The sequence below is a fragment of the Exophiala xenobiotica genome (genome assembly GCF_000835505.1).
Source record: "Exophiala xenobiotica strain CBS 118157 unplaced genomic scaffold supercont1.3, whole genome shotgun sequence".
NCBI lineage: Eukaryota > Fungi > Ascomycota > Eurotiomycetes > Chaetothyriales > Herpotrichiellaceae > Exophiala > Exophiala xenobiotica.
Genome location: NW_013562492.1, coordinates 4138064 through 4158529, shown reverse-complemented (window position 1 = coordinate 4158529; position 20466 = coordinate 4138064). Strand labels below are relative to the sequence as shown.

Sequence of the window (20466 nt, the reverse complement as noted above, 5' to 3'; positions counted from 1 at the left end):
TGAACCAGCCCATTTTCCCAGGCCGACTTTCCTCGTGCCAGTCCTCTGAATCTTCTGATTTACAACTGCGGACAAAGCAAAGGACACGAGGGGAGGCCATGGCTCCCTCAAAGGAGGTGACTAACATTCTTTTCGTGCCGTACCGACAATCGACGTCACACAAGGCTAAGTTAAGCTCGACCGTCGGCGACGACATCTCTCCGCAGAAGCATGCGGCTCGAGAATATCACAGAAAAGCCAAAGTGATACGACAGCAGGCTGAGTCGAGTGCTCAGAAGAAACGCCACTCGCGTAAGAAGCACCCACAATCTGAGGGTCGACCAAACGCTGGTTCAAATCCCAAGAAGGAAAGCGTTCTCGAGGAGGAAAATCACACGAAGGCCCTCAAAGTGATGGACCCTGGTGCTGGTCAACTGGATCCTTTCAACATAGTCATGCCTAGTAATGTGCCTTCTTATGTGTTGGAAATGCTTGATTATGGTAAGGCTCCTAGCCTAATGGCCCCATCGCAGCCTGTTGCAGTCAGCCCTACGTCTAAAGGTCCCGAAAAGGCAAGCGTTTTCTAACCCAGCACAGGTGTTTCGATTCTTCAATCCGGTATAACACTCTGCCTCCTGCACTATCCTCCTGTGATCCCCACCGAGCATACAGCAGCCTCTCTGCACGCAGCGGCAACCAGCAAATCTCCGTCCAGCACCGTCTCGGCACTAGGAAACCTGCGCGATGTTGTCGTCAGTTGCGCCCTGCATTCGCCAGCCTCCTTTTACACCATTGCCCTCGCTGGTGCAACGCACAAATCTTATTCCACCGAGACTTCACACAAAATCAAAATCCTCCGCTTCCACTACGCAGTCGAAGCTGTAAAGCAGTTGAACCATGAACTCCAGACACTCGACGGTGACCCAGCAGACGCACTACTCTTCTGTATCAGTCTTCTCGCTGCCCACGCCTCTTCCGGTGAGCAGCTCTCGACTCCTGTCAAAGAGCAGGCAAAGTCCCCACTTGCTACTGCTCAGACACAGTACTATGGCAGTCTCCGCTGGGAGGATGCGCACATGAAAGCCATCCGCCTGCTCGTCGAGCGCAAGGGAGGTATTCACAAGGTCAAATTGCCTGGCATTGCGAATGTTCTTGGGCTGTACGTTCCCCCATCTCTCACCGCAGCCCTCGCTCTTGGACTCTAACGACTGACACTGAGCTAGTGCCGATATATTTATGTCGTGGCTCAGCCTGAAACGTCCAGCCTGGCCCCTTCTTGCGCCCACGAGTCTCGTCCTCTCCACATGGCCTGATCCTCCACCAGCTCTGACCCAAACACTCCTGAACATGACGACTGGCTTTGCACGACTACCCAAAACCCTGACTTCGACGGCCTTGTTCGATGTGGTTGCCAGCGTCCGGACAATCACCATCGGATATGACATGTATCTCTCCCAGCAACCTCTCGCGCCATCGCTCGTACAGATCCTCTGGTCCAGGAACAGTGTCACGCATGACTTGTTGAGCCTAAATACGAGTTTAACATCGGGCGACCTGGCTGCGGCGGCGGCGGCTTCCGCTCAAGATAGCGAGGAATTGTCGACGCACAAACGGCGAGAGGCTGGGGTGGCATTGGACGTCTCGGAAATGCAAGCGCTGTACCAGGTCATCCGTCTATCGACGCTAGCGTATACTTTGCTTGTTTTGTTCCCGATGCCGAGAGTCGGGGGGGTGCATGCGGCACTGGCGAGGCAGATCATGGCCGCGGTGAAGACTTGCATGGCCTTGGGATTGTGGGAGCGCCGGATGCAAGGGCATGAGGAGTTACTGCTCTGGGCGACGATGATGGGCGGCATGGTCGCGAACGAGAATGCGCCGGTCAGGGAGTGGTTCGTGAATGTGTTGACAATGAAAAGCCCCGTGCTGTGTGAGAAAGACATGTGGGAGGAGGTACGCGGAGTGGTCACACAATACTTGTGGTTCGATGGGCCCGAGTGCGACGGCGTCGGGAGGGAGGTGTGGATAGAGGTCTGCGAGATGGGCGATGAGGGCGGTGGGTGAGGGGCAAGCCGCAGACAGGCAGGGAGAGTCAATGTCGACGACGCAGATTGACACAATGGGTACATGATGGCTGGTATCCTCGCGCCGGGACAAGGATCATTGACATGTGGCGAGAGACTGAAAACTATCTGGAATGGGTGAGATGGATAGTAGATCTCCACGGCCCAGTCAGTATACTGCAGGTGGTTCGGACTTGAGTTGATCTTCGAGAACCGTGTACACGGAGTATAGGCATAACGATTTCATTGCTAGAAAAGGGACGGGGTATCAATTTCATGCACCAGCCCACAACGCCTAGCTTATCATGCACCCAGATCTAAAGCAAAAAAGCCAAGCAGGTCGAAGTACACTTGCCATCCTATCGTCTGCTCTTGAAACGGCCCCCTCCAAGCTGGCGCTTTCCAGGTCTTGCAAACTACTCAAGAGAGGGGCTTTCGGTCAAAGACGCTTAGCTGTGGATCATTGAGGAGATCTGCGCCTGTCGTGCGTGCACCTGTTTCGGCCTTGCCATTCTGGTGAGTCTCGTCCAACAACGGGATTGAGTCAATACTCCTCCGTTTGTGATGGCCTTTAACATTGCCGTCATCATCCCTCGAGCCATCGGTGTCGAAGGGCCCACTTGGAGGACTCAAAAATGCGCCCGGACTATTCTGCCACTTTGCCACGTCACGCTTCATTTGCTCGAGTTCCTTCTGGAATCTCTTGCCGAAGATGTCCATGTAGTAGTTGGCACCGTTCCAGACACTCCAGCTGAACACCACCAGCAAGAAAACCGCGCTTGCCCAGCGATACCAGAACCAAATCGGACAGGGGATTATGGTGAGCAAAGCATACGAATATTGGATCAGCATGAATGCCGGTTCTTGTAGCGAGTTTGGAAGTGAAATGACGAATTTGCCGATCCATGTTCTCGCGTACGATTTGCGCAGCCAGGTAAAGGACGTCGGACGTCCTGCCGCAATCTTCTCGCGCCTTCGCACAGTGATGAAGAAGTGGTATGAGAGTTGCCACACAGCGTAAGGGAGTGTTGCCCAGCCTAGCATGGCCCACAGATTGTAATGCTCTTTCGAGCCCGGTGGGCTGAATTTAATGGTGTACACGGCCGGAAACCGTTCGCGTAGGAACTCGTCGGACGTCAAATGAACCATGCAATGCAGTGCCACTGGCGGCATGACGTGGATGAAAAGGCTGGTTACTTTGTCCAAGGAGTGGAAGACCAGGGAGTTTCTCCACATGACAATGGCAACGGCATTGTTGCCGTATGCTAGACAATATGTGCTGATGAAGAGTCGTTTGGATCGAGGAAACGCCCAAATGGTGAGTAGGCACAGGAAGTTGACAAAATAGCACAGGTCTGCTAGAAAGTAATGGTAGCCTTTCTGCCTGTAGGTGATCAGCCTGATCGGCATGAAATACATCAGCTGTATGGTGAACCAATAGTAGAAGTATTCTGGCATGGCGCCGATGAGGTAGCCGCTGATGAAGACGTTGAGGACAGCGGATATAAAGGACACCTTTTCTCTGATCGAAACGGTGACTGTGTCATTCCATCTCTTATTTAGTTCATCGACAGATTTCTTCATCCGCGAGCGATACTTTGCCAATTGTTCGTCGGCCGTAGGCACTCGCTTGCGCCATTCAGCGACGGCCCTGTCTCTGGCATTGTTGCCTGATGTTCGTATCCTCTCTTGTTGTTTTGCTATCTTCTCTTTCTGCGCGGACAAGGTCGCCTGCCATTTTTCCAGCTTCGAAGGTAGAGCGAGGTTATCGAAAATGTCGAAGAAAGTGATCTTGTCAAGCGGAATCTCCCAATCTTCCTGCATGGACTGACTTCCCACGTATGAATTATTTCTCGACAGAAGATAGGGACTGTTTGGAGTGGAAGATTGCCAGCCTGGTGTCAAGGCCTCTGTTCCATCCGTGTTGCTTCCTAGGCTGCCTGGGACATCAGCGGCGGCAGCCTCATTGCTGTAGGCCGGTTCTTTTGGCGCCCCAGGGATCGGTATGGGATCTGACATGTCGAAAACAGGTCCTTTCCGGACTGGAGATATAGGAGGACAGGGGAAGATAGACGCGATTTGTATGTAGGACCCTGACTGCGGGAGACTTCGATTAGATATACTGTGCGAAATATGTGGCGCGTGCAGCTGACCCACTGGTCACGCTGCACGCATTTTCATTCCTAACGCGGGACGAGGCGAGGAGCAGATAGTAATACAAGGGCAGTTTGAAGGGTGTTGAGAAGTGCGTGCCTGCACTGGGCAAAAAGATAGGCTGCTCCAGTCTGTCCAGCACGTCATATTACTCAGCGTCATACGGAGTAGCCTTTCCTCAACCAGGTTGAAGTAGTCACGTGAACTGTGAATGGGTGCTATAGAACCCCGCCATATCCACTTTACCTAATGAGGCTAGCTTCAATTGAACGCGCTTTCGCGATCGATCTTCGCGTGTTTGCGATCAATGCGAGAGAATCGCAGCCAAATGATCGGTTTCATTTCTATGAGCGCAAGATTGCACCAACACGGTCCCTGCTGATGCCTACGCAAGATCCATAAGACTGGTATCCTTCTCCTCCTGCCTTCTCCTCTCTATCCTTCGAGCCGTCATGGGCAAACTCGTGAGACTTGAGCTCTTCAACTTCAAATCCTACAAAGGCCATCATGTCCTCCTCTTTGGCGATGCCTACTTCACCTCTATCATCGGTCCAAATGGCTCCGGCAAGTCAAACTCCATGGACGCCATTTCCTTCGTGCTCGGAATAAAATCCACCCACCTGCGATCCACACATCTACGAGAACTCGTCTATCGAGGTAGAGTTTTGCGCAAATCTACCACCAACGGCGACACGCACACAAACGGCACAAATGGACACGAGGAAAATGAAGGGAGTCAACTGAGCGGCACTCAAGAGCGTAACGACCCCAAATCGGCATGGGTAATGGCTGTCTATGAGGACGATGCCGGGGATGAACAAAAGTGGAAACGCACAATCACCAACCAAGGTGTCTCCGAATACCGTCTGAACGAGCACGTCGTGACTGCACAACAGTATAACGAGTCCTTGGAAGAAGAGAACATTCTCATCAAGGCGCGCAATTTTCTGGTCTTTCAGGGTGACGTCGAAGCCATCGCTATTCAGAAACCTCAGGACTTGACAAAACTCATTGAGCAAGTTTCGGGCAGTCTCGAATACAAAGCAACTTACGATGATCTGAAGGCGAAACTGGATGAGGCTGCGGAGCAACAAGCTTTTCAACTGAATCGTCGTCGTGGCATCAACTCCGAGATCCGACAGTACCAAGAACAAAAACGAGAGGCAGATAACTTTCAGAAGAAGGCTGCTGAGCGCGACGATGCAATCGTGACTCATGTGTTGTGGAAATTGTACCATCTGCAACGGCAAATCGAAGAATCAAGTGCAGAGATTCAGAAACATCAAAACGACCTCAAAGAATTTCGACGTGGTATTGAAAAGTATGAGCGCAACCTTGAGACGGCCAAGAAAGATCATGCGCAAGCGGCACGAGGTGTTGGGAAGGCGGAAAAGGCAATCAAGGCAAAGGAGAAAGAGATCGATGACAAGACTTCGTCTCTGGTGCCAATTGATGAACAGATAGCCGTCTCCAATAATCAGCTCACAAAGTATGCCAACCGTGTCAACGCGATACAGAAGGAGCGAAGCACCCAATCTTCAACAGTGGCGCAACTCGAAAAGGACCTGGCTACGGTTGAGAAAGCACAGGCGCAATGGCAGAAGCAATGGGAACAGAACGCTAGCCGTCTGGGTGGGCAGCTAAGCGAGGCAGACCTGCAACAGTATACACGGCTTCGCGAAGAACTCAACAAACGGGCCTCGGCTGACCTGAGCCGAATCGAGCGACTCAAGAGTGAGCGAGCTCCAATCGAGGCGACATACAACAATCTCAAGAACAGCGTTGACAGTACCGAATATAGATTGAAGTCACTCGACAACGAGTACAACGGTGTGACTGAGCGGAGGGATGATGTCAAGGAGGTGGTCCAGGCAACCCAGGCTGAGATCGACGCGAAGAAGAAAGAACTCCACGCTGCCACGTCTAGGCGACTACAGGCAGCACGCACTCGAACCGAACTCGACGAAAAGCTAGCTGATGTCGCTAGAAAGTTACTCGAGGCGGATGACGGGCGTCGAACCAGCGAAAAAGAGATCAGAATGAAGGAGACTATTGCTATGCTTAAGCGCACTTACCCCGGTGTGAAAGGCCGAGTGCATGAACTGTGCAAGCCGAAACAGAAGAAGTATCAAGAAGCTGTCAGCACTGTTCTTGGTCGGCATTTCGATGCGGTGGTAGTGGATACGGAAGCAACGGCCAAACAATGCATTGAGTATCTGCGAGACCATCGATCGGGTCAAGCCACATTCATTCCTTTGGATACAATTCAAGTCAAGGCGCTCAACTCCAATTTGAAAGGCATGCACCGAGGCATGCGACCTGCCATCGAGACAGTTGACTACGATCAATCTGTCTCCCGTGCCATCTCTTACGCCTGTGGCAATTCCATTGTTTGTGATGATCTTGCCATCGCTAAAGAGTTATGCTATAATAGGCGTGTGGAGGCAAAGGCTGTCACGCTAGATGGCAGTGTCATTCACAAGGGTGGTCTGATGACTGGCGGTCGTGGCAGAGAACAGAACACTCGCAGGTGGGATGACGCTGAAGTTGCAAGGCTTCATAACCTGAAGGACAAGTTGATGGAAGAGTTTGCTGCTTTGCCACAAGAGAGAAGCCGTGTTGCAGAAGAGCAAACTCTTCAGACCGAATTGAGCGGCCTTGAGAGCAGGCTTCGGTTTGCCAAAGAGGAACTGGATGCTCTCAACAAGAATCTGCAAAGCAAGAAGCGCGAAATCGACCATGTTAAGCAGCAGCTGAACGAGGAGCGTCCGAAGATGCAGGCTGAACGACGCAAACTCGAGAAGATCGATGACGACATTTCCGATTATCAAGAATCAGTCAACAACGTCGAGAACGAGATCTTTGCTGACTTCTGCCAACAGCATGGCTTTGACGACATTCGAGACTACGAAGCTCGCCAAGGTTCACTTCAGCAAGAAGCAGCGCAAAAGAAACTCGAATTTGTAACGCAGAAGGGTAGAATCGAAGGTCAGCTCAGCTTCGAGAGATCGAGACTCCAAGCAACCGATGATCGCCTCGAGTCATTGAGAGACAGGGAGCAGCGGGATAAGGAGACCATTGACGAGTTGAACGAGCAACGCCAGGGCATTCAGGACGATCTTGACACCCTGAAGAACGAACTGGACGAACTCCACGCGCAGCTAGATGAACAGAAAGAGCTTCTTTCTAATGCCGCAGAGGCTTTGGCCAAAGCAAAACATGAGGTGCAAAAGAGAAGCAAAGAAATGGAAAGCACTTTCAGAGCGATCAGTGCTCTAGAGGGTGAAATGCAACGCCACTCCTCGACGAGATACAGTCTACTTCGTCGCTGCAAGATCGAGAATATTGCCATCCCGCTTGCTGAAGGCTCAGCAACCTTGGAGAGTGTACCCATCAACGATTTGCCTCTTGAGGATGCAGACGCCATGGACGTCGATGAAGATGATCCGACGTCTTCTGCCCTCAGGGCGCACACAGTCACGGACTATGGTATTGATCCAGATTTCGATGCTCTGGATGACGAACTCAAGGATGAAGACAATGAAGCAATGGAGTCCAAGCTGCTCGAAGACATCGCCAAATTGAGTGCCGCTTTGGACAAGATGCAACCCAACGCTCATGCCGCACAACGTCTCGCCACTGTGGAAGCTCGTGCTCGCGACACAGAGCAAGAGTATGAGCAGTCGCGCACGAAGTACCGAGAAATCAAGGCCAAATTTGAGGACACCATGGAAAAACGCAATGAACTGTTCAACAAAGCCTTCTCCCACATCTCAGAGCAGATAGAACCTATCTACTCGAACCTCACAAAGTCCGACGAGTTTCCAGCAGGTGGGCGAGCATACCTCACAGCTGATGAAGAGGAACCATATCTTGCTGGAGTCAACTACCACACCATGCCCCCAACAAAGCGCTTCAGAGACATGGAACACCTGTCGGGCGGAGAAAAGACGATGGCTGCTCTGGCACTTCTCTTCGCCATCCACAGCTACCAGCCTAGCCCATTCTTTGTGCTTGATGAGGTGGATGCAGCGCTTGACAATGCCAATGTCGGCAAATTGGTCAACTATGTGCGGAATCATGCTGTGAGTATCGATTCGCCAACTTGTCCTTGCCTATACTAACGAACGTCTTTAAAGGGTCCTGGAATGCAGTTCATCGTCATCAGTCTCAAGACAGGTTTCTTCCAGGGCAGTGAGGCTCTTGTCGGCGTATACAGGGACCAGGGCGCGAATAGCTCCAAGGTCCTGACACTTGATGTATGTGTTTCCTTTCGGGTTTTGGATTACCACTGACACTTTAACAGCTGCGCAAATATTCGGAATCATGAAGCTGCGACTTCAGAAACGAGTTTATGATCTTCAAAGGATTCCATCTTGCAGGTGATATGAGGTATACGCATCAATGAGGGACGAAGATGGCTTTTTGTATCCCAGATTTCTATGTTGGAAAGACAGTTCTTTCGATGCGCTACTAGCAAGGGTTGCCTCGCCAGGTGTGTACAGCTGAAATAATCTAATCAGAAGCAAGAAGCCATGATTGTATCCAATTTCGTGCCAGCTTGATATGTGCAATTCCATGGAGGCTTTGCGTCAAAACAGCCACATTCTACGAACATCTGACGTGCCGAAAGATTTATCCTTCTTTACGAGAGTTGTGGTGCCTTTGGTCTTGCTATCAAGCAGTCTCACTCCTGCGTGAACAGAATCCTAGGTGTCAATAGGTATGCCTTCCGGGTACCGACGGCCTACAATGGTGAACTTGGCCAGGATGTCATCGATCAAAGATAGCTCGCCGCTCGTCAATGTGTACTCCTGCGCGTTCTCACGCACGCGCGTGTCGGCCGTCGCGCCCGGAATGGGGATGATCAGTGGCAGGCCAGGTCTGTTGGACAGACTTCTAACCCAATTGGTCGCCAGTTGCGCAGGGGTGCATTGTTTCTTCTTGGCCAGCTCTTCGACTTCCCTGACAAGCTGCAAATTGATCGAGAAAGTCTCGGGTTGGAAACGAGGGTACTGGCGTCTGAAATCCCCTTGAGGAATGTCATCGAGCGACTTGATCTGGCCGGTCAACATGCCTTGGCCGATGGGAGAGTACCTGGTGCGTCGCCACAAGGGTCAGCAAAAGCGTATTATCGATGACCCCACGAGGTTGTCTGCGAGGGTTCAATGGGGGAGGGGATCACCCGTGGGGGTGGTGCACCTACGCAATCAGAGGGATATTGAGCTCAGCACAAGTCGCGGCAACTCCATTATGCAAAACATGGGTCGCCCACAGGCTCAGTTCGATCTCGACGGCGACGATCTTGGTGATATTGGCAGCACGCCGGATAGATTCGGCGGACACTTCGCTAAGGGCGACGCCGCCTATGATTCCCTTGTTAAGATATTCTTCCTCGAGGTACTTCAACGTGAGCTCGGGAGGGGTGTTTGGGTCGACACGGGCACATTCAAAGATATCGATCGTCTTCGTCCCGTCCAGATCTTTGAGGATCTTGTCGATGCTGCGTTTGAGTCCCTCTGGTGACCCGTCTGGCCGACCTGTGGCAAGATCAAAAGCGCCTTTCACGCTCAGGACCACTTTATCGGCGTCCACGGGGTACTGCTTGAAGTAGGCGGCGAGCAGCGTCTGGGTGTTCCAGTCTGGTGTGCCATAGAACTCTCCGGCATTCCAGAAATTGCATCCACATTCGAGAGCGGCGCGCATGGCTTTGAAGGCCTGTTCGATCGGTATTGGCGGGTTACGGGTGGTCAAGCCTGCAAGACGATAATCAGCACGATTCGATCTTGAGTGGTGAAAATAGTCTCCTGCGCACCCATCAGGCCAAAGCCTGTCGAGCCGATCTCTTTCCCTAGAAGTTGAGGCATAAGGGACGGACTTGTCCTAAAGATTCTTGAGTGAAGGATTCGAAAGTGAAAAGATAAGTCAGTGGTTATGTCTCGGAGCTGGTTCGATGTAGCATCTGCGGTCGTTCGGCTTCTTATACCTTGTCAAAGTGGCTGCGTAACGACATCGCCGGACACTCGACCGCGGCAGGCTCAAGGAGATACCACTTGCCATAATAGTCCACGACACGGATATAGTCCCAAGCCCGGTCATGGAGGCGGGTCCGTGAGCTGCACGCTTGTCATAGAATGGGCTGTAAAGTTGAGGAAGCCTTGACTCGCTGGGCTGATGTGGTCGACTCGTATACTTATTTCTCAGCGAACCTTTCCTAATCAGGATAAACTTCTCTCATTGGAGGGATGTTGGGTCGCAGTCGATGTGGATCGTGAGCTCGAACCTCAGACAAGGAAAACCAAGACGCAGCGAGCCGGTTTCAAGCAATAGGGCTTTTCAAGAGAGCACCACGTCCGTAAGTCCATCACAAAGTCCGCTGGCCACGACGGTTGCCGAGCGACATTTTCGAGCCGATGCAACAGGAGTTGTAGAGGGTGCTAGTCATGGGCCTGGAGATATATGCATCTAGTGACGAAATGTTCCAGAAGCGGACAGATGACAGAACACATGGTTGATCCACATGTCAATCTGCTTGAGAACAACCATCACTTCCCAGCACCGATTCCCAGAGCGCTTTCCCAGCCTTGTCATGAAGGGCGTTGATCCACGGAAACTGAAGTATGCAACGATGGACGCCTGCCCAGCTTGTGATACCTAAAGACAGGACTGCTTGTCGGATCCTCGGGACTATCCAGTCCTGGTCCGGTCCCTCCAGGACAGAGACACGGCCGATGAACAGAAGCCAGAGCATCAGATCGTGATCGTCCTCGTCCAAGCCCGATTCTATGACTTCTTTGAGGCGTTCGGTTACAGGACTGTACCTCAGAAAACGGCGACCACCAAGTCGCAGGAACAGGGTTGTCAGCAAGCTTGTGAGTCCAATATGAAAGGCCGATGATAATTTGTCCTCCAGACAGGGTCCGCACAGTGGGTGGAACCGAATCAAGCGGTATCCGACGGAGACGACGACCTCTTGAAGCGTGTGAGGATCCATTCTACAACCCGCGTTGAACAGGGAGGCGATACTGATCAGGTCAACCAGTATTTGCTGGAGTGTAGGGTCCAGTCCATTGAACCGCAACGCTAATCCGCCCATGGTCCTGTTCATGAAGAACCCTCTGGTTGCCAAGGTTAGGGCGACGTTGGCCATGCGATCTCGATAAAAGCACGTCGAGGTACCATAGTTGAGAGCAAAGTCCAGGTCAGTCCTGTCGTCACAAGGGTCAATGATCTTTCTAACTCCCGTTGGCAGAACTTACTTGCAGATCTTCAGGACCAGCAGGCTGGGTTCGGAGTCCTCTAGATTCATGAGTCCTCCTCGCAACATGACCATCCTGTGAAGTCCTCTCAGATGGATTTCGGCTTCCAACCTGGACTCTCCCAGCAATTCATGCACTATCAGGAAATTGACCACTGTCAGATTGGAGTTGGATAGAGCTTGTGCGGTTTGCAGTTGCTGATTGACCAAACGGACTGCTTGGCTGAGATGGTATATCGCTCTGGACGAAACGCCTTGCGCGCCGAAGAAGAAGTTATTCAGCGTGGCCAACAGCGCGATGGCACAGTGATATGCTATCGGCAGTCAGTTTGATCTCATCTGGCACAAGAAACTTGGGTCCTAACAAGTCGTATCCATGAACAGCAAGCGTAACCAGTACGACTTGACCACATCTAGCGAACGACACAGCTCCGGAGGATGTAAGGCGTCCACTACAACAGCAAAGACTGATGATTGTGAGTGCTCTCTCTGTAGCCGGTCATAGAACAAAAATACCTAGGTACTTACATTGGTTGATAATGGGTCGATTCTGCGATGTAGCCTCGATTGGAAACGGGATGGCCAGCAGCTGTTCTCCCACGGCCTCGTAAGTCAAGCCTAGCAAGCCCATTCTACATTCTTGATTATTGAGTCTGTCAAGAGGTTGTACAAGAGCCGACTGTCCGGACTTGTGTGACCGGCTCAGGTCCAGTCTCGAACGTCGATGGTGGGTTTTGCCCGCATTTTTACCCTTCATCGCATGACTGCGCACCAATTTCTTCGTGGATCTGTCGCTTTTCGTGCAGTCTATGAATGCGAAGTTGTCCTCCATCCTTGTCTCTTCGCCAAAAAAAATCTGTGTCGACAGTCAAAGTACCTGGTGTCAACCTCAAATTGGCGGTCAAGGATAATCATGTGCAGTGAAATCTATGGCTCAGTCGTTGTCTCCATGCGTGAACCTCCAGCCATAGAGTCGGTTGTGCGATACTCACCAGCGGCAGAGCCATCGAAACGGTCTCAGCGGGACAAGGAGGATATCGGTGGATGGGTGATGGAGGCATTGGTCTTATTATGTCCGATTATATTATGACGGGCGTCGGATGAATATATCTCCGAAGCCTCACCTTGACGGGACAACTAGAAACTACTCCAATGCTTTATGGTATATGCAAGCTATCTTCCTCTTTTATCTCTTGTATGGTTATAACCATATCACGGACTGATTCTCTCGGGCAAGTACCGTGCCTTCATCAATTAAGCTCCTCCACATGGCTTACGCTGGTAGGAGAATATGTTTGCACAGGAAGAATAGGCAAGATAAATCCAGCCCAATTCCTGTGTAGCAACAAGGTATGAAGAAGGCTGAGTGTATCACACGGACAGCCTGCTTTTCCATGGTGCACCATGTCGTCAATCGTTAAAATCGTTAAAATCATCAAAATTTGTCATGAATCCTAGCCACTGATACTCCGTCCAGAGGTCTGTCACGCTCAATTGCTTTTCCTGAGAGGGTAACGCTGGCCAATTATTACCGTCCTCAGCCCGCAACACAAACCCCGCTTGGGGGTCAAGGTTCGCCATAGTATTCATCATATCCACTTCCAGCATACATGCCCGTGCCTATATCAGGGTCACCCGCGCTTCGAAGCGAGTGATATCGAGTGGGCAACTCAATGCCACCATCTTTGCTTGCGGCCATCAAGCCCGCCTGATCTGGTGCCAGTTGTGGCATGCCTGGCGAGCCCAGAAGAGTAGCTGCACTCTGACTCTCCGTTGGCCTGTAACGGCTGTTTTCAGACCAGGTTTGCCTATCATAGGTTCTCGATCTGCTAGGCCCTGTGAAGCTGAAGCTTACTCCAGAATCCTTCTTGTGGTGGCCGGCGCGGCCGAGCTTTGAGTACCGGCCCATTGACGGAGACAATGAGTGCCGTGACCATTCAAAGATGCCAAGCCAGGGGAGCCAGGCCAGCAGGATGCGATGTGGAAGCGATCGTTTTGTGTGATGGGCGGCAGTAGTAGCAGGAAGAGGAGGAGGAGGCGGCAGGGGGCTGGAGGCGGACTCGAATGCGGTCGATGGTCCAAATCCGAGTCCTTCGGTACACGTGTGACTGGCGGCCGGCGACTCATGAGTGGTCCCACTACCTGGACTCTTTTCATTCTTGTGCAACCTTTTGGACAGAACTCTCTCGCGTAGGATCATGTAGAGAACTCGCACCAGGCTGATCAATCCAATGGCCAGCGGAATCAGCTGTCCCGCGCCTATAAGACCCAACGTTCCAAGCACGTTGTTCATGTGATTCAAATTCAGCGTCACCTCGATACTGACCATGGCGAAAATGATCCAGAACAGGTTGAAGCATGAGAGGCCTAGGTACCAATACGAAAACCTAAGGGCAGGATTAGCAAGCTGGCAAGCTGGGAGCGGTTGGCTGCCGCGAAGCTTTTGTCGCATATGGGACTCACTCTCGCTTTGTCAAGGCGATGGCCGAGTCTTGCTGAGAGACCAGTTGCCAGTTCCAATCATGGGGCTTGCGACTGATCTTACGTACGCAGTATGCGAGTAAGGCAGCAAAGGCCGCAAGCACCATGATGCCGTAATAGACGGCTGCTCCTATCGCGATGACCAGTTGAACACTCCTTGTCGACCAGGATTCGACCTTCATCGGTGCAAAGAAAAACGTCTCCAAGCCACCACAGGCCGTACGTCGATCCGTTGGGGGTAGCCCATCTTCGACACCTTCGATCCAGAACCAGACGCCGTAAGCACTGATCATGCCCATGAGGATTAGGCGAAAGTGTGTGCCGAATCCGCCGAAACGTCGGCGGCTGCCGGGGCCTTCTGTCTTATAATACATGGTGCGATAGCCCCAGAGCGACATGATGCTGAAAATAAAGCCCAAGCATAGCTGATGAATGACCAGAACGTCGACCACTCGGATGTCTCTCTGTCTGATGGAGTAGTAGAAGACCGTTGAGAAGAGCGCCAGCAGGAATATCGAGTTGGTTTCCAGAGTCCCAATGATTTCCTCTGCCAGGAAGTTGTTCGCGATCCACGAGGACAACCATTGCGTGTCTAACAAGAGATGGTCAGTACTCCGCACGGAGACAAAGACTGCAGAGAATCCCTTCCGTAGGGTCGTTACAGATTCCTATCCTCACGCCGAGGCCATAAAAATCGCCATTTCCACACACGGGGCAACCTTCTTCCTTCGGGCCTTCAGGTCTAGGGCAGTCTTCGGCGGCGTAGGCCACGCTGAGGAGAACAAGGAAAATCAAGACTCGTAACACCGTTTGAGCCATCTGCGACCATAACAAGTTGCTGTAACAATATTCCCTGAGGCATGCAATGCTAGGAAGATGTCAAGAGTGAAGAAAACCAACTTTGTCCCGGCTCACGTAACTAGAAGCCTCATTTTCATTGACGATGGGCTGCAGCATCGTTCTTCGCCTCTTATCCCCAGAGTCATGCCTCGCAGGTGGTTGGGCTGAGCCCATCACAATGGGATGTCTGCTCGACATCCGAGAGGCTCGACCCACAGGGAGGGAGGTCATGCATTCTCCTCAGGTCCAGGTCGCCTAGCCGAGTTCTAGCCAGCCTCACCACACCCAACACGCACGAGGCGCTTGCCTTCGAGTAATGTCAGAGGTCAGATAGCCAACAGCTGCCAGACACACCCCTGCAACTTCTGCGCCGAATATGCATTCTCTGCATGCAGCTCTTGCCCGCAAACGTATCGAGGATTTCGCAATAGGGCAGCTAGGCAGCTAGCCAGTCCGTCCGCCTTTTTGCCGCTGAAAGGCTGAAGTTGCGCAAGAGAGGGGCGTGCAGCGAGAGGGGATTGTGGCTTGCTCGACCGGTCAAGATACTCGGAAAGCTCGGATGGAATTCCCAGCTTCGCTCGGTGTATAACAGACTTCTACCACAGTACAGGCATCCAGTGAAGCTTAGGTAAGGTAACTTGAAATGGTGGAGGTGAATGAGCCAAGAATGATGAAAGATACTGTAAGATCTTGGGCCCGCAAGGTGCCGGCTTGGTTGATGGTGGTTGCAAGCCAACAAAGATGGTGTGCACCAAAATCCGAACAGTAGCACTACTAACTAATATTTGTCATTTTCTCATTGTGACGGCGAGAAAGATATGATGAGCAACCCAGGACTCGATCATGGTGTCCTCGTGTCCTTTCCGTATCACTATTCAGGCATTTTCTTCGTCCCCCCTGACTCAGCATACGCCTCGACAGCCTCACCAGGCTCCCCGCCCGCTTCCACAACATACCGATGAACGAAGATCGGAAGGGGTTCTTGCTTTTCAAATCGGACAGGAGTAGAGTTCTTTTCCTGTCAGGATTTTCTGTACGGAGTATCTGGAGAAAAGTGAATGAGATTCGTTGCGGGCAATGATCCCATGTGCCTAATCACCCAGCTCTCTGCTGTTCCGAATCTTCACACGTACTGAGGTCACTTGTTCTGTTCTATAGTCTATCCAAGTTCAAAGACCTCCATGCCATGCTATGCCATCAAATGGCCGAGAAAAGAGAGTTGCGAACTAGTGCATAGAGTAAGGGACCACCAACTTCAATGAGCATCAAGGAGCACAATCACTTAATCCTTCTTGACCTCTTCTTCTTTCCTGACTGGTTCCTGCTTTCCCTGCTCGGATATATCGGTTTCAGCCTCTTGAGCCTCCTTTGCAGCGCCCGACGCCTTAGCCTCAGCCTTAGGCTTCTCATCAATATCCTTGTCATCCTTGACCCCTTTGTTGGCTACCTTGCTGTCCTCGGTCTTGCTTGACTCGGCCTGCTCATTTTCTTCTTCGATGAGTTCTTGTTGCTCCTTGAGCACTTCTAGACGCTGTTTGTTGGTTGCGGCGCCTTCAGCATTGTGAACTTCAAGTTCGATCTCGTGAAACAACTCCTCGGGAATGCTGCTCAGGACAGCTTGCAAGGCATCAATTTGCGAGTCGATCGCGCTGTCCTTGCCAGAGGTGTACATGTATGCGTTGCTGAGCACTAACAGAGTGGAAGGGATGTTGTATTTCAAACGTAGATCAAGCCACATCTGGAGGTCTTCTCGTAGCCTTCCAGGGGACATACCATGGGTCCGCAGACCACGAGAGGCACACGCCATTTGCAGCTCGGGGACCGAAAGCGAGTCGACGCCTTCGAATGATATGGCCTTGTCGTCTCGTTTGATCTGTCGCATGCGGTGGCGAATCTGATACCGGAGCATGGCATCTGTACCGAAAGTATTCAGGTTCATGTATTTGCACATGCCAACCAATTGTGGTCGGGAAAGATTGTCCAGTGTCAGGTCGTCCTTGAAAATCTTGCAGACCTTGATCACATCTTCTTTTGAGGGAGATTCTCCGGTAGCGCGGACTTTCCGGAAAAATTCTGTAAACTCCTCCTTCTTTGCATTAATTGCTGAGACAGGCAGGCCGGTCTCCCGTAGAGTGTTCCGGAGAAACGAAGAGACTTGCTTGCGTGTCTCCCTCAGTTGTGCAGCTTTGTTCTCGCGGGACTTTTGACCTTCGTAGGTGGAGGGTAAGAGGTTAGGGAAGAGCTTGAGAGCGACTGGTAGCAACAGTTCGGCGAAGGGGACGATGACAAAAACCGAGAAGGGAACCAAGCGGCCCAGATCCTGAACGGTTCTCTGAAGCTGTGGAATCCGTTAGCAGCTAAACTTGGGATGTTTCTGCAAATGCGCTCACTTGTCTGTTTTCTCTTCTACTGAGTTCATATCCAGCAGCCATCTTCAAAGCGAGTTTTGAGGATATCTTAACTTCGGCAGCCAACAACTTGGTGCCATCCCAGTAATGCATGATCTCTTTCTTGATCTTTTGACCAATTGTGAGTTTCTTTGACTCTTCCTTCTTGTTCGCCACGGAGGTGGAAGCGGATTGTGCGGGTTCCGCGGCCTTTTTGGCAGCCAATTCACTCAATGTGGCCTTTTCGAGAGCCTTTGTCTTGTCAATCATGGTCGCGCCCCCTTTTGGCGTCTTGAGTTGCTCATCGGAGTCCTTGAGTTCGGCAACGGTAGGAGTCGGAGATGCTTCCTTGTCAGCCCCCTTCGGCAACGGTTTCTTCGCCTCATCAATGTTGAAACCTGGTGGCGGTCCACTGTCAGAACCATGTGTATTGGTCTCTGTAGCATAATTCCTCTTGGGCAAGAGGATGGCCAGCGCCTGTACTTTCGGTGGCAGACTCCGGGTGAATTGGGATCGAGCTGAATGGGAGGCTAAGAGTGAGGAATGTGGAAGGCGCGAGGATGCTACAGGCCGTCAGCGCATACTTCGACCACACAGCAGGTAGGGCTACTCGCATTGCAACAACATTCTCCTGGTTGCAGCATTGCTGACCAGCCTGGAACCCGAACTCATGATGGACCGCGGATGATGTGGGAACCCGAACGAGAGCGAAAACGAGTCTCAAAGAATGAGAAGGAGCGATATGAGACCGAAGAGAATCAAAACCAGTATATCCGAATTCTTTCTAGGGAATTAAAATGATGGAAATAGAAGTTGGTGGCATTGAGGGATCATCAGGAGGACATTCCACTAAACGACTCAACGAGAAAGTCCAGATCGCAGGCCGAGTCACGTGTCACTGGCGGCTGAGCAGGCAAAAGCAGAGCGCAGGTTCCACGCAGGGGTCTTCGCTTCGGGTATTTCTCCGGGTTTCTAGGCTTTCTCTTGACGTAGTCTAACTCAACAAAAGTGACAGCTGCTAGCTCGCCAGACGATGTGCGGCTCTGCGCAATTATTGACTCCCTTGATGATGCAATAACCGTGCATAGCATAGCGGGCTGTATTAGCAAACGTTGGAACGCTCTTTGCGCATCCTGCGAGCCCTCCATAAAGTCGTGAAAGGGTAAATTCTGCCAGCTTATTTCCCTGGACCAGGTCTCGGTTGGGGAGACCGGCGATGAATCATGTCCCCTAGCTGCTGGGAGTGCCCAAGCCGGGTTCCTCCCGACCGACTTGCTTTTCAGGGCCGGAGATAAGTTTGGTAGAGCAGCTGGTCTCGATACTGACCTTCTTGGTTGACCATCAACAATCAAGTCAGTTTCCATCTGCATCACTCTTGTCGTGCCCATTCATTGGTTCCCTTCCAGAATTTTCCTCTGAAGACTCACGCTTACGTCGCTTCTGCTCAGGAGAGGAGACAGAAGAAGTGTTGCGCCGTCTCCGAGCCGCCGGTTCATATCGTCGCAGCGAGCGTCTTCGCTTGTGATGCATTCGTGGACTGGGACTTCGGCTATGACTAGGGCTGCGTCTGCATCGGTGTGAGGGCGGACTTGGACTGCGGCTCAGACGGCGATTATCGCGTGCATTGCGACCTTTGAGAACATCAGCGCGCTTGTTGCTTCCTCGTTCATCACTGGAATAAGAGGGAGATCTTCTGTAACGCCTTCCACCTCTTCCACCTCTTCCATTGCCTCGTCTTCGGTTTGCCGACCCTGATCTGGATCTCGCAGGCGATGAAGAGTACGATCGACTTCGACGATGTCTGCGTCGCCGAGGGCTCGGACTTCGGCTCATCGACGATACCGAACGACTCATGCGTCTTCTTCTAGGTGATGGTGAGCGTGATACATCAGAACGTGTTGTAGATCGTGCGCGTCTTTCACCAGCTAATTCTGATTCCCTTCTCGGCTTGCGTTTCTGTCTCGCAGGTGAGGTCTCTGTGGCGCTCCTGCTTCTGCTCCTACTCGTTGAGCGGGCTCGTCTGCGTTGTGGTGGGGACGGACTTCGTGAATAGGACCTTGACCTGGATTCTGAAGGGGAGGAACCACGCCGACGCCGACGCGGGGAGGGAGAACGAGAAATCGATCTAGTTGGGGAGCGGCCTCGACCGGCTCCTCTTCCCCGGCCACGTCCTCCCGGAATGTATGAATCGGCTTCTCGGCGTAAGGGTGCGCCTCTGAAGGGAGAACGTCTACGCGGAGGAGGAGATCTTGAGTACCTAGGTCTTCGTGAGTCAAAGTCTCGACCACCTCTGCCGCGTCCCCGTCCGCGTCCACGCTCGGCTCGTTCTCGTTGACGAATAGTGTCAACATCCCTCTCACGAACTTGGTCTTGATCCTTGCGCTGATTTGCGTCGGCCGCAGCCTTCTCAGCATCAATCTGGGAGAATCAGCCTTTGGTCACCGGTATTGGTCTGCGACAATCACCTTCTCTTGGATCAACTCCAACTTTTTGGCTTCCAACAATTCTTTAGGCACCCCCTGCGGGTTGCTTTGTGCGCTCAGACATAGGTTCCACAGATCTTTGCAAAATTTAGGTGTATCCTTGTCAAGAAATCCGGTGAGCGAGATTTGTAGCGCTTTAATGTCGGGCTTGTATTCGTCAGCGACCGTCGCGGCTCACGCTGGGCATGACTTACGAAGCGCGAACCCTCGAGCAGATTGAAGCAGAGTTCGATAACAACGTCATCTTCATTACCAAGGATCTCGGAGATCTTGCCTGCAATCCATCTGAGGACTTGATTTAGTACGCTCCACAGACTGACTGGAGGAAGTAGGTGCGTGGACTCACTTTTTCATAACCTCAACATTAACCTTCTTCATGTCAACCTTCTGGTTAAATTCGGCAGGGAATTTTGTCTGCCGAAGCAGCTTTTGATCCACTGCCGTAGCCATATTGTCGCACCGCCGGAAGAACAGTATGTGCTCTCGAGATGAAACCAACAAGATGCAATGATGCGGCCGGGGAGAAAAGTAGAGGAAACTCCGCAAGGGAAACGCGCAGGCGAGAATCAGGAAAGTCAAGCGAGATTACATAATGTTCCCTATCCGATGGATTTCTCGATTTCTACAAGGTATCAAGCGAGCAAGACCTCCGTCACCCAGTGTCCGTCTCGCGGATGAGCAAATGTTCCCCTGTGCCATCAAGCCATCGTCTAATACAGGCGCACGAGTTTCTGAACCAAAACATCTGTCATGTCGAACGCTTGGACTTGCCCTGCAAGCCGTGTTTCGCTCCTGCCGCTCAACTCTGAAGAGATATGGCAAGA

General features: G+C 51.9%; 8 protein-coding genes across 10 annotated transcripts; 2 read left to right on the top strand and 6 right to left on the bottom strand.

Moving 5' to 3' along the window:
• Nucleotides 1-98: 98 nt before the first annotated feature.
• Nucleotides 99-2167, top strand: PV05_05804 (uncharacterized protein; the record flags this gene model as incomplete). Its single annotated transcript, XM_013462349.1, has 3 exons — nucleotides 99-480; nucleotides 577-1138; nucleotides 1203-2167. 3 exons carry the CDS (start codon nucleotides 99-101, stop codon nucleotides 2038-2040), a joined length of 1782 nt encoding a protein of 593 aa, XP_013317803.1. The 3' UTR covers nucleotides 2041-2167.
• A 101-nt stretch (nucleotides 2168-2268) lies between these two features.
• Nucleotides 2269-4280, bottom strand: PV05_05803 (uncharacterized protein). Its single transcript, XM_013462348.1, has one exon. It carries the CDS (start codon nucleotides 4056-4058, stop codon nucleotides 2460-2462), a length of 1599 nt encoding a protein of 532 aa, XP_013317802.1. The 5' UTR covers nucleotides 4059-4280; the 3' UTR covers nucleotides 2269-2459.
• A 250-nt stretch (nucleotides 4281-4530) lies between these two features.
• On the top strand, nucleotides 4531-8749 carry PV05_05802 (uncharacterized protein). Its single transcript, XM_013462347.1, has 3 exons — nucleotides 4531-8278; nucleotides 8333-8452; nucleotides 8500-8749. Exons 1-3 carry the CDS (start codon nucleotides 4646-4648, stop codon nucleotides 8521-8523), a joined length of 3777 nt encoding a protein of 1258 aa, XP_013317801.1. The 5' UTR covers nucleotides 4531-4645; the 3' UTR covers nucleotides 8524-8749.
• Nucleotides 8619-10060, bottom strand: PV05_05801 (uncharacterized protein; the record flags this gene model as incomplete). Its single annotated transcript, XM_013462346.1, has 3 exons — nucleotides 8619-9290; nucleotides 9400-9949; nucleotides 10009-10060. 3 exons carry the CDS (start codon nucleotides 10058-10060, stop codon nucleotides 8903-8905), a joined length of 990 nt encoding a protein of 329 aa, XP_013317800.1. The 3' UTR covers nucleotides 8619-8902.
• A 656-nt stretch (nucleotides 10061-10716) lies between these two features.
• PV05_05800 (uncharacterized protein) lies at nucleotides 10717-12283 on the bottom strand (the record flags this gene model as incomplete). The annotated part of the gene is made up of 4 exons (XM_013462345.1): nucleotides 10717-11401; nucleotides 11453-11765; nucleotides 11817-11918; nucleotides 11980-12283. The coding sequence occupies 4 exons, from the start codon at nucleotides 12281-12283 to the stop codon at nucleotides 10717-10719; spliced, it is 1404 nt and encodes a 467-aa protein (XP_013317799.1).
• A 551-nt stretch (nucleotides 12284-12834) lies between these two features.
• On the bottom strand, nucleotides 12835-14751 carry PV05_05799 (uncharacterized protein; the record flags this gene model as incomplete). Its single annotated transcript, XM_013462344.1, has 3 exons — nucleotides 12835-13838; nucleotides 13915-14524; nucleotides 14595-14751. The coding sequence occupies 3 exons, from the start codon at nucleotides 14749-14751 to the stop codon at nucleotides 13019-13021; spliced, it is 1587 nt and encodes a 528-aa protein (XP_013317798.1). The 3' UTR covers nucleotides 12835-13018.
• A 792-nt stretch (nucleotides 14752-15543) lies between these two features.
• PV05_05798 lies at nucleotides 15544-17987 on the bottom strand. 2 transcript variants are annotated; one of them, XM_013462342.1, is made up of 3 exons: nucleotides 17774-17987; nucleotides 17163-17722; nucleotides 15544-17110 (listed from the first exon to the last, which is right to left on the bottom strand). In XM_013462342.1, exons 1-3 carry the CDS (start codon nucleotides 17829-17831, stop codon nucleotides 16055-16057), a joined length of 1674 nt encoding a protein of 557 aa, XP_013317796.1. In that variant the 5' UTR covers nucleotides 17832-17987; the 3' UTR covers nucleotides 15544-16054. The 2 variants fall into 2 exon arrangements, with proteins under 2 accessions (XP_013317796.1, XP_013317797.1); XM_013462343.1 differs by having other exon boundaries at nucleotides 17163-17987.
• An 80-nt stretch (nucleotides 17988-18067) lies between these two features.
• Nucleotides 18068-20150, bottom strand: PV05_05797. 2 transcript variants are annotated; one of them, XM_013462340.1, is made up of 4 exons: nucleotides 19989-20150; nucleotides 19837-19927; nucleotides 19625-19789; nucleotides 18068-19577 (listed from the first exon to the last, which is right to left on the bottom strand). In XM_013462340.1, exons 1-4 carry the CDS (start codon nucleotides 20090-20092, stop codon nucleotides 18513-18515), a joined length of 1425 nt encoding a protein of 474 aa, XP_013317794.1. In that variant the 5' UTR covers nucleotides 20093-20150; the 3' UTR covers nucleotides 18068-18512. The 2 variants fall into 2 exon arrangements, with proteins under 2 accessions (XP_013317794.1, XP_013317795.1); XM_013462341.1 differs by having other exon boundaries at nucleotides 19625-19741; nucleotides 19848-19927.
• Between the last annotated feature and the right edge of the window lie 316 nt (nucleotides 20151-20466).

What these genes read in the sequence shown, in the direction of transcription:
- PV05_05803 (XM_013462348.1), bottom strand. Translation starts at nt 4,058, where the DNA reads ATGTCAGATCCCATACCGATCCCTGGGGCGCCAAAAGAACCGGCCTAC.
- PV05_05802 (XM_013462347.1), top strand. Translation starts at nt 4,646, where the DNA reads ATGGGCAAACTCGTGAGACTTGAGCTCTTCAACTTCAAATCCTACAAA. An exon ending in ACTATGTGCGGAATCATGCT is followed by an intron (nt 8,279 to 8,332) that starts GTGAGTATCGAT and finishes ACGTCTTTAAAG; the next exon opens with GGTCCTGGAATGCAGTTCAT. An exon ending in CCAAGGTCCTGACACTTGAT is followed by an intron (nt 8,453 to 8,499) that starts GTATGTGTTTCC and finishes ACACTTTAACAG; the next exon opens with CTGCGCAAATATTCGGAATC.
- PV05_05798 (XM_013462342.1), bottom strand. Translation starts at nt 17,831, where the DNA reads ATGAGTTCGGGTTCCAGGCTGGTCAGCAATGCTGCAACCAGGAGAATG. An exon ending in CAGGAGAATGTTGTTGCAAT is followed by an intron (nt 17,723 to 17,773) that starts GCGAGTAGCCCT and finishes GACGGCCTGTAG; the next exon opens with CATCCTCGCGCCTTCCACAT. An exon ending in GTAGAAGAGAAAACAGACAA is followed by an intron (nt 17,111 to 17,162) that starts GTGAGCGCATTT and finishes CGGATTCCACAG; the next exon opens with CTTCAGAGAACCGTTCAGGA.
- PV05_05797 (XM_013462340.1), bottom strand. Translation starts at nt 20,092, where the DNA reads ATGGCTACGGCAGTGGATCAAAAGCTGCTTCGGCAGACAAAATTCCCT. An exon ending in TGCTCGAGGGTTCGCGCTTC is followed by an intron (nt 19,790 to 19,836) that starts GTAAGTCATGCC and finishes GACGAATACAAG; the next exon opens with CCCGACATTAAAGCGCTACA. An exon ending in TGGAGTTGATCCAAGAGAAG is followed by an intron (nt 19,578 to 19,624) that starts GTGATTGTCGCA and finishes TGATTCTCCCAG; the next exon opens with ATTGATGCTGAGAAGGCTGC.